At 41.8% G+C, this 15,189-nt stretch overlaps 3 protein-coding genes across 3 annotated transcripts; 2 read left to right on the top strand and 1 right to left on the bottom strand.

Moving 5' to 3' along the window:
• Positions 1-3,536: 3,536 nt before the first annotated feature.
• On the bottom strand, positions 3,537-6,588 carry F5147DRAFT_741494 (uncharacterized protein; the record flags this gene model as incomplete). Its single annotated transcript, XM_041439478.1, has 9 exons — positions 3,537-3,889; positions 3,947-4,304; positions 4,364-4,596; positions 4,726-4,963; positions 4,985-5,175; positions 5,200-5,614; positions 5,672-5,962; positions 6,016-6,125; positions 6,198-6,588. 9 exons carry the CDS (start codon positions 6,586-6,588, stop codon positions 3,537-3,539), a joined length of 2,580 nt encoding a protein of 859 aa, XP_041299835.1.
• A 636-nt stretch (positions 6,589-7,224) lies between these two features.
• Positions 7,225-9,130, top strand: F5147DRAFT_646961 (uncharacterized protein; the record flags this gene model as incomplete). Its single annotated transcript, XM_041433165.1, has 9 exons — positions 7,225-7,320; positions 7,390-7,579; positions 7,722-7,853; positions 8,110-8,222; positions 8,372-8,521; positions 8,577-8,649; positions 8,701-8,756; positions 8,815-8,996; positions 9,049-9,130. The coding sequence occupies 9 exons, from the start codon at positions 7,225-7,227 to the stop codon at positions 9,128-9,130; spliced, it is 1,074 nt and encodes a 357-aa protein (XP_041299834.1).
• Positions 9,131-13,238: 4,108 nt separating this feature from the next.
• On the top strand, positions 13,239-13,520 carry F5147DRAFT_560863 (uncharacterized protein; the record flags this gene model as incomplete). The annotated part of the gene is made up of 1 exon (XM_041430585.1): positions 13,239-13,520. A coding segment is annotated over one exon (282 nt), but the record flags the coding sequence as incomplete, so codon positions are not given.
• Between the last annotated feature and the right edge of the window lie 1,669 nt (positions 13,521-15,189).

Below are 15,189 nucleotides of genomic sequence, written 5' to 3'. Positions count from 1 at the left end.
TTTAAACACAGCATATAGATTCTGCACAAAGAGGAACTTTCAAGGACGAAAGTGTCACACCTCCTTCCTGCACAAACTCCTAAATGAGTTCCAAATCAGCCCGCTCACGATGGAAAAGATCATGCCAATCCAACACTACCCTAAGTGGTCCCCAGACACACACATCAGCATAGTGGCAAAGAAGAAAGACGCAGTCAAGGAGGAAGAACAGGCCAACAAAACACTATGTGTTTACTCAGATGGATCCGCAGTGGATGGAGGTGTTGGCAGTGCGGCAGTGCTAATAGGGGAGCACAGATCATAGATGAGAGAAGGTTCTACCTGAGGAAGGAGAAAGAGCACACAGTGTATGAAGCAGAGATAGTGGGAATGATACTAGCAGTGCAACTACTCAAAGAGGTGGGAGGAGAGGGCACAATGGCCCTGGGAGTAGACAACCAGGTGGCCATTAGATCCACAGGCGTGTTCCAATCTCAACCCGGCCACTATCTGGTTGATAAATTTTATGACAATTTGAGGGACCTGCTGCTGGAAGAGGATGGAAGGAAGCTGGTCATAATATGGATGCCAGGACACAAGAGAATAGCAGGCAATGAGGCAGCCGATGAACATGCAAAGTGGGGCACGAGAGGGGAGACATCTGAAGGAAGATCATTACCAGGCTCACTGCACACAAGAACATTGGAACCTCTCACTCTCCCCCTCAGTAAATCAGCAACCAAGCAGCAGTTCTATGCGCTGATAAAGAGGGAGGCTAGATCCATAATGAATGACTCCCCACGTCTCCTCAGGATCCACACAATTGACCCCTCTGTCCCATCCAAGAACTTTGTGAACCTCATCGACGACCTCCCACGTTGACACAGCTTCCTATTATTCCAGTTGCACTCAGGACACACCCCGCTAAACCAGTTTCTCCATCAAATAGCAAAGTCCCCCACGGCACGCTGTTAACAATGTAATGAGCATGACAAGACAGTCCACCACTTCCTAATGACATGCAACAGGTACGTGAGACAACGAGCTGCCCTCCAGACAGAGGCAGGCTCCCAAGCAAGCCAACTCCACTACCTCCTTAGCAGCCAATATGGGACCAGAGCACTCCTGAAATACGTCACATGCACAAGAAGGCTAGAAAAGATTTTTGGGGATGTCACACCCCCAGAACCAAAGGATGGATGAAACAAACATTAGCAGCCCACTCCCACACACACTAACATAGACTTGCCTTCAGTTGGTGTCCCCGTTCTCGCCATAACACGCCTGAACCATTATCACAGCCACCCCCTCATAAGGTACATATGTAGAACACTTAGTCACATACCGCATGTACTGTCTACTATAGGGCTTTGCCCCAATAGACACAAAACAAGGATACAAAAAAAAAATCTGATATTTAGTAGTTCTAGTTCTTAGCTGGATTCTGCAATATCATCCTTTCTTTATCTGAAAAACTCCGAAACATCCGACATTCACTATCCCCAACATTTGCTACATTCCCAACACTAACCCAAAAACCCAAAAACATCAGACCCAACACTTTGGCATCAGACTCGTAATTATACCTTTGGACTTTGTTTCTCATTCTCAGACTATCTTCCTCTTTGTATAACTAATTATTCTAATACCAATCAGCAAACCTCTCGGGTCGAATGGACTTGTCTCACAAGTATAGTAAACTAGGCTATGCAAGACCACAACTATTATATTTGGCTGAGTGCTTACTGCATGTTGTGCTCAGCCACTATTATTTATCTATAGCACACAACATCATATGGACCCATAGTGACAACAGTGTGGTCCTTGCCTATGCTGAGCCAAAAAGTGAAGTGTTGTCCTATCACCTGAAAACACCATATGTACCCCAGGCCACCAATAATGATCAGAGTTGTTCTAAGTACAAAGTATCTGTTCAGCATCATATTCAGAAGCTGTCCGCTGCAAATCAGATTAGACAGGACTATTGAGATAGGTGATGGAAAATAAGCTACAAGTATAGCAGCTATCTCTGCAGCCACAGGGAATCAATCTCAACAGCTGTAATCAGATGTTCATCAATGCATACAAAAGTTGGACATTTAGTGCTTACCCAGTGTAACACCAGGAAAACAGCTAGACAGATATGCTCATAAAGTGGACCACCATATATGACTTCATCATAAGGTATTGTTGGAGGTATGTATGCATTGTTGAATAAAAGTATCAATGGCACTAGAAAAAGTAATTTGATAAGAGTCATTAATACCAGTGAGATCAGAAATAGTAACTATTGTCACTGGTTGTGCTCCCACCTCTAAATAGTGCTGCATTGTCATAGTATATAAGGACTCAACAGTCCCTGTCATTCATGGACAACCTTTTGGGGTAATCTTGTGGTATCACAAGTGTGGTTGAGAGGTTGTACTGACTCTAGGTTTGCTATGCTGGTATATTATCATCAGTAAACTGATGAACATATTAAAATACTAATTATACTATATATTGATATCAATCGCACCAATGTTCACAAATGTGGTAGGAAATTTGACATGGAAATATGTAAGATAGGCTAGAGGGCTTGTGGATTTGACAAATGTAATGAAAGAGTGACAAAGACAAAAAATCTAATAACTATTGATTAGTGTTAAGAATGTGCTCAATGGTTCAGATCTGAAGGGCTTGGCTTCAGCTCATGCGCTGTGCCCCTTACCCGAGTACATGCCCCTAACTTCTGAGGGCTAATGGACAATGTCCGGAGTCCAGAGTCCAATGCGCAGGAATTCTGGTGGATGTTAGGGAACAAGTGATAAGACTAATTCGGACGATGTCCAAACTAGAAAGGAAACAGCGGAGGACTACCTAAGGTAGAGGCGGAGGTGGTAAGTCAATAGGAGTCGATCCTAAGACTGTCGGAGACAATGAGAAGAGAGTTCAAGTCAGACAGAGGAGGGTATGAGCAGAGTCTAAGATAATATTTGAACTGAGGAAATACAGAGAATTTACAGGGTTTATATACTACTAAGGACATAACAGAGAATCAGTTTGTGCAGTGCGAGGCTATGGACGGAGCATGTGGAATGCCTAACACTAGTCTATCGGAACTTAGTAAAATGAAGATGGAAATGAATGAGGAACGGAAAATAAAGCATACTAACTGATAAGGGAAATGCTAAAGGGAAAAGCCATGGAAGATAGGAACTGACCGGATCCAGAAGTCTGGAAGTCCGGAGATGATTGCATGATTGGTCCGGGTCTGGAACATGGGATATGACAATTAGGCCCTTTCTATATTGAAACATGATGATAAGGTACAAAGGTGTTTCAATTGCAAATTTTTCAATATGAGCTGCCTCATTTGGGATTTGTGATTCAATGCATCAGGAAAAACCTCCCACAGGAATTCCACTGAAATCCTCAAACTTGCATGTAAAACAGCTGAATTCCAGAAACTCTGCTAATTTGACTGAAATCATTGTATTTCGAAAGTAGTAAAATCTACTGGTCAGATTCAACAGAAATCATTGTATTTCCAATGAACTCAGAGTAAATTCCACCAGTCAGATTATAGTGAGATAAGCATGCCTGTCACTGAATGAGTTTACAAAGAAGCTAGAACAAAGCTCCAGAACAGTACTGCTTGTCCATTCATGAGGTACAACTGGGCCGAATTTTGGAATAAGGTGTACACTCCTGCAAATATCAGAGATATCGATGATGCTCACAAGACGCTCTCCATTACGAATGATGTGGGAAATTTTGTACAAACCATGGTTTGCTTCGGGTTGCCCGAATGGCGTGAACCACTCCATATAAGCAAAGTGGGTAGGTGCCTTGGCAGGTGTGCGAAATAAGGCAGCTGCAGCATGACTTGTCAGTGTGAAGACAACACGGACTTGTGCAACATGATACCCTGAAATTCATGATCAAATATTAGTGTAGTGAGGGAGTAGTACAAAAAAACACGCACCATTAGCACCCATTGTCCCACCATCACCTTCATTGACTAAAACAGTGTCAAAATGTCCAGGGATAATATGCCCTTTGTTGTCCTTCCGTGGTGGTTGACAATGCACCGAATCAATTGTAGCTGTTGGGTCATGATATCCACTGGTGTTGATTGTGTAAAATTTGACCCTATGGAATGTGGCGACAGTCTGGAAGGGAAGGACAATGTGGGCAGCTTCTTGTTTGAGTTGCACTGCAGACAAAGTGGGTTGATTGGTGCGAATGACATAACAAGCTAATGCCTCCATGAAAAATATGGCACCATAACCACAAATGATACGGTCCAATGAAACATGTTTTGCAGTCAGGTGTTTAGTCATCTTGAGTGTGCAACAATAGTCCATGTCAGGCGGTAACCTGTCTTGTACAGGAGGATCACAGCAAGGCGCCATTGGACAAAATTATTGTGCCATAACATCTTCTCGTGTCTTTCAAGCCAGAGGGTCATTTGCGGATACTTGTCTTTATGGTTGGTAGCCCTGTAAGCATCCTTTGCGAGATCAATATGTAAGCACTCAGTGTACTCGGTGTTGTAGTTGTCAGTTGTGCCATATAGTTTGATCATATGCACATAATGACAGAAGAAATGAAGTTTCGGAAGGTTGAAATTAACTCAAATCCTGAGATCGACAAATATCCCCTTGTTGTCGTGAAAGTGCGTCAAAGAGTCATCAAGAAGGTTGAGAGTTTGATCAGTGTGGCAAGGGTACTGAGCAAGGTAGAGGAAGTTGAGGATGGCACAAACAGCATGAATAAGGCGAGCACTGTCAAGATTTCCAGGCAATCGGATATCAATGATGACACCGAGCAGGAAGCGGCATATTTGGTTGTGTTCTGTTCCACTGACATGGGAAAGGCTACTGATACCTTTCATAAATAGGCAAATGCTATGGTTTGGTGGAAGCCTGCGACAACAAGCATCAATCTTGGCCTTGCTGTATTCTTCCTTGATCCACTCGATCAGATGTTTGATTATGCCCTAATAGAGCTGATGCAATACATCTGGTGTAATTGACTGGAAGATATTAGCATGCGGGAGGTCCTCCCAAAATGGTTTGAAGACCAGCTTGATCCCACACTCCTGGCATGCTCTCGTCCACATGCCGTAGTCCTCGTCAACCAGTGACAATGCAGCAAGAATTGCTACAAAATCTCGAAGCTTCACAGGAATGTCTGGACGTCCCAGCTCGTCTCATGGAATGTCGCACTTCAGACACTCTCCTGATTCGATTCCTGTCGTCAGCAGTTGTTCTGGGTAATCTGCAGAATAACAGGCAAGAATAGGATGTCCTCGGTGTATGACTCCATCCCCACTCGCCATGGCAACACCATCTTCTCTGGGGACTCTCAATGGCTCTAAGATATGATGCAAGCAGGTGTGGAATAGATTAGTTGAAGTCCAACATCTAACTGCCTTGTTGGTAATGTGTTTGAGTTTTGCAGTTGGCAGATATGCAAGAAGGATCCATGCTCGTTGAGACGGTTTTCGACGAATTTCCTTCGGAATATTCCCTATTGTCATGTAGACCGGATATGCGGATTTGTTTCTGAACATGGTGACCTGAGTTTTGTCCGATGAAAGGATAATGGGTATGACAGTGGCTCTGTGTTTCTTGGTCTCAAGCTCTTTCTGTATTGTGAGGCCACAGTAAGTACTTGTGGGCAACACAAATTTATGATCACTTGCCTGGGTAGACCACCACCACTTGCCTGTGTGAAGATCGTGATACATTCTAACAGTCTTGTCAGAATCAACATAATGGCGCTCAGGAGCATGAAGGAGATGTTGTGAGAAATCTGGGTCTGAGTAGAGAGCTTTGACACACTCCATAATATTGTGTGAGTATACATCAAACACCTCATTGACAACAATGATCTCTTTGTGTTTGAAATACGGTCGTCTGCATGGCAGCTCTTGGTCGATGATCTGATTGAGTTCATGGGAGTTTTGATAGGAAAGACCTAATGCATCACGAAGCTGCAATAACACCATTCAGAATATTAGCCATCAATTTGTAAATGAAAACTCACCCCATCAATTGCCAGCAGTTCTGAAAAAGCTGTTGATCCAGCACCACAAAGCTTTGCCCACTTTGCGACCTCATAATCTACATGAGATGTGAAGGAAGCCCAAATATTTTCTGAGCCAGGCAGTGTATTTTTATAGGAGGTGAAGGCTGTAGTGCTAGTGCAATGCAATGGAGCTCCTGCACCACACCGTGGGAACTCCTCAATAGTGGGGTGTTGGCCAAGGGGTGCTTCTGCTTGTCGTTGTTCTGCATGACATGGCTGTTGTTGCAGAGATACATCCTCTGAGTCAGGAAAATCAATGTTCTGTGATGCAGGGTCCACAGGGTGTTCCCATCCATGCTCAAGCTCTGCATTATGAGCAGCTATGGCATCTCCATCTCTAAGTTCATCACAATCCTCATCCTCGTGCTCTTCCTGAGTTCCAGAGTCAGACTCCATAACTTGATGGACCTCTGGCCACTTGAAATCTTCTTCATTGTAGGTACCAAAGTAGTCACCTGTAAATTCTGTCAGTGAGTAAGGTTCAAAGGTGTCATGATTATCAGAGTGAGTTGAGCCGTGATCATCATCCATATCAACACAAAAATTAGAATGATGCTGAAATAAAGCTGCGCATGGTAGATTTTTGGTAGTAGCAAGGTGATGAGAATGCCCAGCAAGTTCGAAGTCTTTAGTGCAGCCTGGACAAGTGATCATTCTGGTGGTAGGACTATGAACCTTTTTTCTTCCCTGTCCACCTAGTCACTTAACAACCACATTCTTTCGTCCTCAGACACTTGCGCACCTTTTTGCTTGTATACCATCCAATAACCACATTCTTTGTTGTCTTTCCTGAATTATTCAATTTTATAGTGGTACACTCGTTTAAAAATGTAGCACTCACTCACCTTTTTAAATGCCTCCCCATCTATCTTTGACACCATCTGAGATAGCTTCTCGAAAATAGAATGCCAAAAAGACAAGACCAGAGCCTGCCAGCAAGGTCATATCATCAGACATAGCTGACACCATCACTGATAATAGTAAGCACATCCAGCGATAATCGGATTAAAGCACTTACATGTTGCAAAGAACCACAATAGTCTTCAAAGAAAAAAGCACTGGAACACAAAGGCGAGTGCATGAGCTCGTATTGTGCAATATGATTAACACTACATACCTATGTCAGTCTGGAACACAACTAACAATGGTTGCAAGCACATGCCAACAATGACCGAGCTTCAGTCAGCACCTGCAACTAAGTCAGCACGGAAACACCTGCAGCAGTGCAGAAATAAGTCAGAGGTGGTGGTCATGAGAGAAGTAGTACATGTGACCACTTAACAACCAAGAAGTGTTGCTCACCTCAAAATAGCTATAACTTCCACTCACAAGGGTGTGTCAGTCGATGCTGATGACTCTGCGAGTGAATATGGTATCAGCGATTCTGAATTCAAAAAGTCAGAGGATGATGTAGAAGTACCTGAAGACGATGATATCTTGGACTTACTGTCTCAAAGCTCAGAGAAGCTTCAAGAGGAACTCATGAAAGAGGTCCATGAGATTTTACTACTTGGTGACACCGGTCTGTGACTGCTGATGTCACTTACAATGTTAGATTCCACATTTTGTTTCACCCAGTCCTCATCACACCAGCTGCTCAGCTTCAGTTGCATCTGGATGCCATTCATAAACCAATAGTGATGTGTCAATGGCCTCTGGTACAGGTGATGATGGTAAGATACCACAGCTGGTCACAGTCACCGATGAATCAGAACCCAAGTTTGACACCAACTTGACGTCTACAAAATCAACCTACTACCGTGAGACTTCGACTATCAAATGCAAGCCTGAGCCTGGTGAGAAGAAAAAGAGCAAACTTGAAGCGTGACAAGAACTTGAGGTGATCTAACACTTGTTTTTCACTGTCCACTTCTGATTTTTGCATTGTAGAGACCACAATTTGAGCAGCCATCAAATGATGCAGAGGTTCCCAATGTCTCTGAGTCTGTTGCTACACCAGCCTCATCCAACTCATCCAACCCTTATCCTCCTTTCAAATGGCCTGAATTTACTGTTCTAGTTTATGAAGCGGATGGCTCCATCAACCTCCAGGCTCAGAATGCACACATCCAGATTGTTTTGAGGACTGCTGTCTTAGAACTCAAGAAAATTGCTGTCTTCAAAAATATATTCCCCACCATTACCAAGAAGCAAAAGATGGCTATGTGAGCGCTCAGTACTGCTGCCTATGAGCACAAAGAGAGAACCATATTGAAGAGGCTTAAAAATGACATTGACTATGCAGCTGCCCTTGCCAGTGTCATTTGTGTTTGTTTTTTATACACTTGGTCAATACTGATGCTCTTATTTGAAGCCTGAAGGTCAGATCAGTGCTTTCCACACTAGTATCAAGAAGCTTGCTCATCAAATTGTCATATCTCGATTCAGACTGAAGAAGGGCTGCGCCAACCAGGTTGAAGAGCTCCTGAAAAGCCACGTGTATATTTTTCCAACTAACAACAATGTGAGTGCTTCAAGTTGGTGTCACATGTCATTCTTGATATTTATGTCACACCCAGGGCAAGGTCCTCAGCAACCAACCATTCTGCAACGAGGGCATTGTCAATATCCTTCATCAGTTAATGTTTGATGGTGAGAACTCGATCAGAGTTTGATCACATGAAGATTTTGTGTCGGTCTTAGATGACAATAATGAGTTGGAGCTCCCTGTGGCTATGGTTGCATTGGTTGCAACTATCGTAGGTTTTTAGGTGTTTTTATTCTAGACCGACAATGCTAAGCACATTATTTTCACAGACTTATGCCATACTGATGGACTGGAGGAGTGGCAATCCACCATCGAGCTTGCAAGTCAAATCCTTCAATGCTACCCTCCACATTGGTGTCTACAAAGCCCACGAAGCAACCCTCACTCAGATTTTTGAATGTGGGAAAAAAAAGTATCATGCACTGATGGCACAGCTTTACAAGGCCATCAGGTGCGTTTCATGTCCCTCATATTGCACCTGCCACTCACACATACTCTGTTAGTGTGTCGCAGAACATGTTACTGCCGGCTGGTTCATTGAGCAACTTCGACTACCTCAATGTTGACACAATGTCCAAGGATTAAAGGTTGTTACTTGTGTCTCTATTACTGATCCAACTTGATCATAGTTGCATCTAATTCAAGCACTAGCGTCTTCGTGTGCTGTTGATACCCATGTTCATGTATATTCTTTTCTGATCAAACTCCATACATTGTGATAAGCCATTTTAATGCAATATAATGTTGATTTTTGTGTAATTTGACATTGATCAATCATCAAGTGAATTGGACAATATTCAGAATAATCCATCGAGCAACAAGTGAATTTGATGGAATTCAGAGAAACTACTCGGAATTCAAAGGAATTCATTAAATGAGCTACCAGACTTAAATAATTCTGCAAAACCTGGATTCACTTGAATTCACTTGAAATCTTTCGAAAACAATGGAATTACATGGAAATACCTCAATTTCAGGGGGGAGGTTTTCCTTGATGTGAGTACTGCACAAGATGCTGGTTCATAGTCAGGATTTCCATATTTCTACATTGTCTTCTACTCCATTAAATCAATTTTTGTTAGTGGAATTTGAAAAACACAGAAGAAAATTAACATTATTATAAGCTGCTATTTAAAAGACAATAGATGGAAAATACAGCATTATCCTTGAAGGAACATGACCAATTTTTGCATCATGTTCCACACACAAAAAGCATTGATATGTGAATTACTTTTTTTTCAATATTTTGATAGGCATAATGAGGGGAAATTTGTATCTTCTCAATCAATGTTTTTTGGATATTTGGTGGAGAAAAAATGGGAAAATGCCTGCAGCCATGCCAGTCCACTATGAAAGAAGTCAAGACTCGTTCAAATGTGACACTTTTTGTGGGGGAAGTGGTTGATATTATAGCATTGGTTGAGTTACTGTATACAGCCTAGTAATAAGACTTCTATAAACAACCCACTAAGGCATGACAGGTAAGTTAATGAGCATAAAAATAACTTCTTCATTGATAAAAGTGATCTACATTTCAGTGAAGCAGTGATAACTATTCTCAATAATACCAAGATACCTCTGTGCATCTTCTGTGTCTTTAAGCATCTCTGAAAAGAGTTGCAAACATAATTCAAACTGGGAGGTGACATCAAGATACACAAATATTTTTGTAAGCATGTCCCATTATTGACATATAACAAGGCTTTTATCAAGTATATTTTGTATGGCAGCTGAGAGCTTTCTGCCAATAATGACTTTAGCTTGCATATCCTCCTTAATCCACTCTTACATGGCCTTAAGTTTGTTTGTAGTAGGAGCACCAACAGTGACTGGCCTTAGTATAGTGCTTACAAACTTGGCAATGTTATTAGGATCTGTCCTACTACTGCAGTAGTTCCAGAGTCCTCCACTGGCAAAAGCAAGTCTAACAACATGTCTCCAGCTAGGATACATGTTGGTACCTAGAAGTTCTGCAATATGATCAAATTTTCTTACTATAAAATAAAAGTTTAAAGGAAAAGTTCAATATTATGATTATTACAGTAACCCCATCATTTTCCTATCATCACCTGCAGGACTACACATATACTATACTTCTTAATTCCCATCTTACTTCTAGCTCACCTCATGTCGACCATGGGGACTTCTCTTATCTCTGACTTCCTCTTCCTATACTTCTACAATGCCTCATGGACTGGTCTATGTACACTTCTCTTATGTATATAAACCCTAGCTATTTCCTTGTATTATCCTTAACTTGAATCTACTCGGTTCTCCCTGATACCTAACTAGGACCTGAGGGTGCCTATTGATCTAGCTCTTTATGAGAGACTAGTTTTCACTCGATCACTTCACCAGAGTTCTACCTCTGGTTGTCATTACCCAATACTGTACTCTTGGTCTCCTTTATTAAACCTATTACAAAAGATTCTATCTAAGTTTGTAACAATGATCAGAAGTATTGTATTTCAAATGATCAGAGGGTTAAGTGTCCTTAACAAGTTCCTGTGAAAGTAATCATGGTCTGATCTAATTTATTAAGCTATTTGAGCTCAGGGCTCATAAACTATAGACCAAACAACAAGTCTCAGCAAGTGGGAATAAACACTATATTGGATATACCTAGATAATAAGTAAGTCTAGACTAAGTTAGCAAGACTCTAGGTACAAAGTGCAAGAATAGTTCTACCTTAGCAAGTGGGAACAAATGCTGAGAAGAAGATATACAAATGCAAGCAGTTACTAATATCATATGGAATGATGTAGTGGTGGAGTGATAAAGGTGAATTGTTCTATAGTTCCAAGAAGCACAAGAGTGACAGAATTAGAAAAACCAAGTGCACCAACACATTTTACCTCTATAACTTACCCACCAGCAAATATTGATAAATGTCATAAGTGATATTGGTCTATAGAAGAGATATTTCAGACAGTATACTTGCTGGTAATCAGTGATAAGTAATATTGGACTAGAGCAAGTAGATATTTCAGACCACCACTTTTCAGCTGTAAGTTTAATTTGACCACCATGATGTATACCACTTGTTATGACTAGGATAGGTCTTCTTAACACCAGCACGAATGTGCTATCGCATAGAGTGTGTTGAGGGGTGTCTTACAGGTAGACATAAGTCTACAGGTCTCTCCGTCTATCTCGGTAAGGTTGGCAGACCTCGTCGAGAGGAAGGGCTAGCGAAAATACGGCTAAGATGCAGGGAGCGACTTAGAAGTGCAATCAAGGGTTCAAAGACAACTAAGCTGGAGGCTTAGTTGAACAGGTTTCAAGGGATAACCTAGTAGATTAAAGTAAAGAACTAATACAATAATCTGTCTACTTATATATGCTTGTACATAAGGGTTCAAGCTCAGTTCGTATCTGGGGAATCTATGCTAATCAAAGATAGTAGTACATGAGGTCAATCATGAGGTGAGATAAGACACATGAGGCTTGACCTGTGATCAAGCATGAGGCACCAAGAGATGCTCCGGATCAACATGAGGCGGCACTCATCCAACAGACCCGATGTTTCCCACGCATCGGACCCAATATTTTCCTGCGCACTTGTCCTCCCTATGTCTTGTCCTGTCGTATCTATCCTCACTAGGTGTGCAGTTATTCATTTTTACATCGCTAACATTGTAGAACACGTTATTACATGTCCGCAGTACATCGTGTCTTATTACATAGGACATCGGACCCGAAAATCAGCACTACTACATTCGCCTATAGCACTCCGAATTTCTACATAGACACTATATATTTCGCATACCTCCTACCCATTTACTTTACCTTTTCTACCTCCGAGTAGGAGGAGGTCATCCAATATTCATAGTTCTTAGTTGGATTCCACAATATCATCCCTTCTTTATCCAAAACATCTGACAGTAACCCACCATTCGCTATCCCCAACATCTGCTATATTCCCAACACAAACCTGACGCTAATCCAACACAACCCAAGGCAAACCCGCTAACCCGAAACCTGAAAACATCGGACCCAACGTTTTTGACATCGGACTCGTAATTATACCTTTGGACTTTGTTTCCCGCGCTTCGGACTATCTTCCTTTTGTTATAACTGATTATTCTAATACCATACAGCAAACCCCTCAGGTCGAACACACTTGTCTTGCAAGTATAGCAGACTAGGCTGTGCATGACCAACATTTTTATATTGCTGGCTACTTACTTCAAGTAGTGTCCAACAGTTGTTGTATCTCTACACCGATGAACCAAATGGACATGGAATGGATGGACAGAGGATGAGCGATGGAACTGGGGATGTATGCACCGATGCGTGGCTGAAGCGCTTGCGCACGCAATCGGCCAATGAAGTGCCAAGTGCGTGGAAATGAGATATGAGTCGCGCTATGTTTTGGAAGTGATTAGAGTGTTGGAGAATTAGCTCTCTACAAGGCCACAGAGATGTCAGTCTCTACAACAGGGAGAGTCATTGGCCCCAAACCTGCTCCCAGAGTCACTCAAATGCAGAGGGTGCACCCATACTCCCATCACACTCCCCATCAGCAAATCTGCTCTCAAGCAAATGTTCAATGAAGAGATAAGACAGGAAGCACACAAAGTATGGAGAAAGTCCCCCTGGCAACCAAAACTCAGCAGCATAGATGCCTCTGCACCATCCAATCATTTTGCCCACATCACAGAGGAACTCCCTCACTGCCACAGCTCCCTTCTCCTCCAGCTCAGAACAGATCATGTACCTCTCAATAAACACCTCCATCGCATTGCCAAACTCCCATCCCCCATCTGCTCCTCGTGCCATCAGAAGGAAGGGTCAGTCTATTACTACATCTTGGAATGCCCTGCCTTCATCCGTCCATGCAACATCCTGAGAAAGACCCTGGGAACCTGCGACCTCACACTAAAGAAGCTACTCAATGACCAAAAGGCCATTTGTAAACTGCTCACCTTCATAGTGCAAACCAAACACTTCCATGCCACATTTGGAGATGTCACCCCACCCAAAGAATGTGAAGAAAGAGACCGCTTGTGATACTGGCCACACCCCCGCCAGTTACCCATCATATGCCTCAAGCCGGCATTTACAGTCCTCACCAAACCGCTAGGACCACTATTAGAGTACCATATGTCAGATTATTGCCACATACATAAGTAGATACATGTAGGTACTGTCCAACATAGGGCACCACCCAACCAGACAATAAACAAGGAATCAATATATATATCATGGTCTTCAAGCCATTGGCAGTCAATTTAAAAGTATACTTAGAGTCATTATCTTGTCACAAAATAGTATCTTCTTCATTAACTCACGACTCCTGTATGCTTCTTAGCAGACACTTCTGTCAAATGAGTATTTACTGCTCTGTATTAATCCTCCCCTCTGCTTCACAGAAAGTTCCCACTCCATTTCATCTTATACAGTCCTATACCATCAAGTTTTCTTCTTGAAACTTACATGTTTGTTTGACTTCTCTTTATCTTTATAGCTCTCCTATCTATTTTAATATAAATTCCTGGCCATATGATCTCATCCCATTTATTTTGACCTCATCTAACTAGATAAACTTTTTCAGCTATCAGCAGTCCAGTATTTGTACTTCAAAGCAGCATCTTGTCTTTTCTTTCTATAGGTTGGAGACAGAAGAATCTTTTTTTCTTAATTACCACTTTGAGATGAGCTGTCTTGAGAGTCTGACTGACTATTTGAGTGGAGATAGTTATAGAGATGATGGAAATAATCAATTTAGTCACCTTGGTAACATTAGCAGGCTGTCCAATTAGAATATAGTAATTAAGAGATCTTGAGTCATATAGAGCAACCTTCTAGATTGGCTACCAAATAACTTAAAGACCATGATACTACTATTCTATCATGTTCAGCATAGATCCAAGACATCAACCCTATTACATATCACTCAAGAAATTGCTTGTAGCATATCAAGATCTACCATAGGGGCTATTTTAACTATGAGTCAGTGTTATAGCAGAGTATGATGAAAATACCAAAGAGGAATACCCAAAATTGATAGAGAATATGTCTAGAAGAGTGATAGAAGTGATTAGGGCAAATGGAGGTCACACAAAGTACTAGAATTGTAGAGATTATATTAGTCAAACTCAAAGTCAAAAAAGTGTCCCAATGAGTCATCAAATTAAAATGACCATATCTTCACACAATCTCATTATTTTCCCACGGTATAGGGAACCGAAATAAAGCTGAGAGGCAGACCTTTCCAACACCTCCCTATAGCTTAGTCATATTCCCACGTCTCAACACATGATATAGCAATTATACGAAAAGCTATAAACATTGGGACATTTTTTTGAGCCACTGTACCTTTGAAGTAATCCCTTGTAGGACGTGCTTTTTAGCCCCTATTAGGTCCCTATACCTAGATTATCCTTACCTCACAATATACCTTTGCTCTCACTCTCTCTAAACCTCGTTCCTTGACTTCCCTATACCTTATCTGCACTTTGCTGTGCTTTCTGTACCTTCAGCCAGCATTTTCACACTTCAGATAGCCTCACATACACCTCTGTACCTCATGTATTACCTATCTGCTATTTTCCCACCCTTAGCATGCTCTCAGGTCACACATATCCTTTATCATTCTAGTGGCAATTCCCATTAGGGTCAAACACATCTGTTAAAGACA

Source organism: Suillus discolor, assembly GCF_016758755.1.
Source record: "Suillus discolor strain FC423 chromosome Unknown F5147scaffold_1, whole genome shotgun sequence".
Classification (NCBI taxonomy): domain Eukaryota; kingdom Fungi; phylum Basidiomycota; class Agaricomycetes; order Boletales; family Suillaceae; genus Suillus; species Suillus discolor.
The sequence above is the reverse complement of the archived record's forward strand: the minus strand, read 5'-3'. Positions and strand labels throughout refer to the sequence as shown.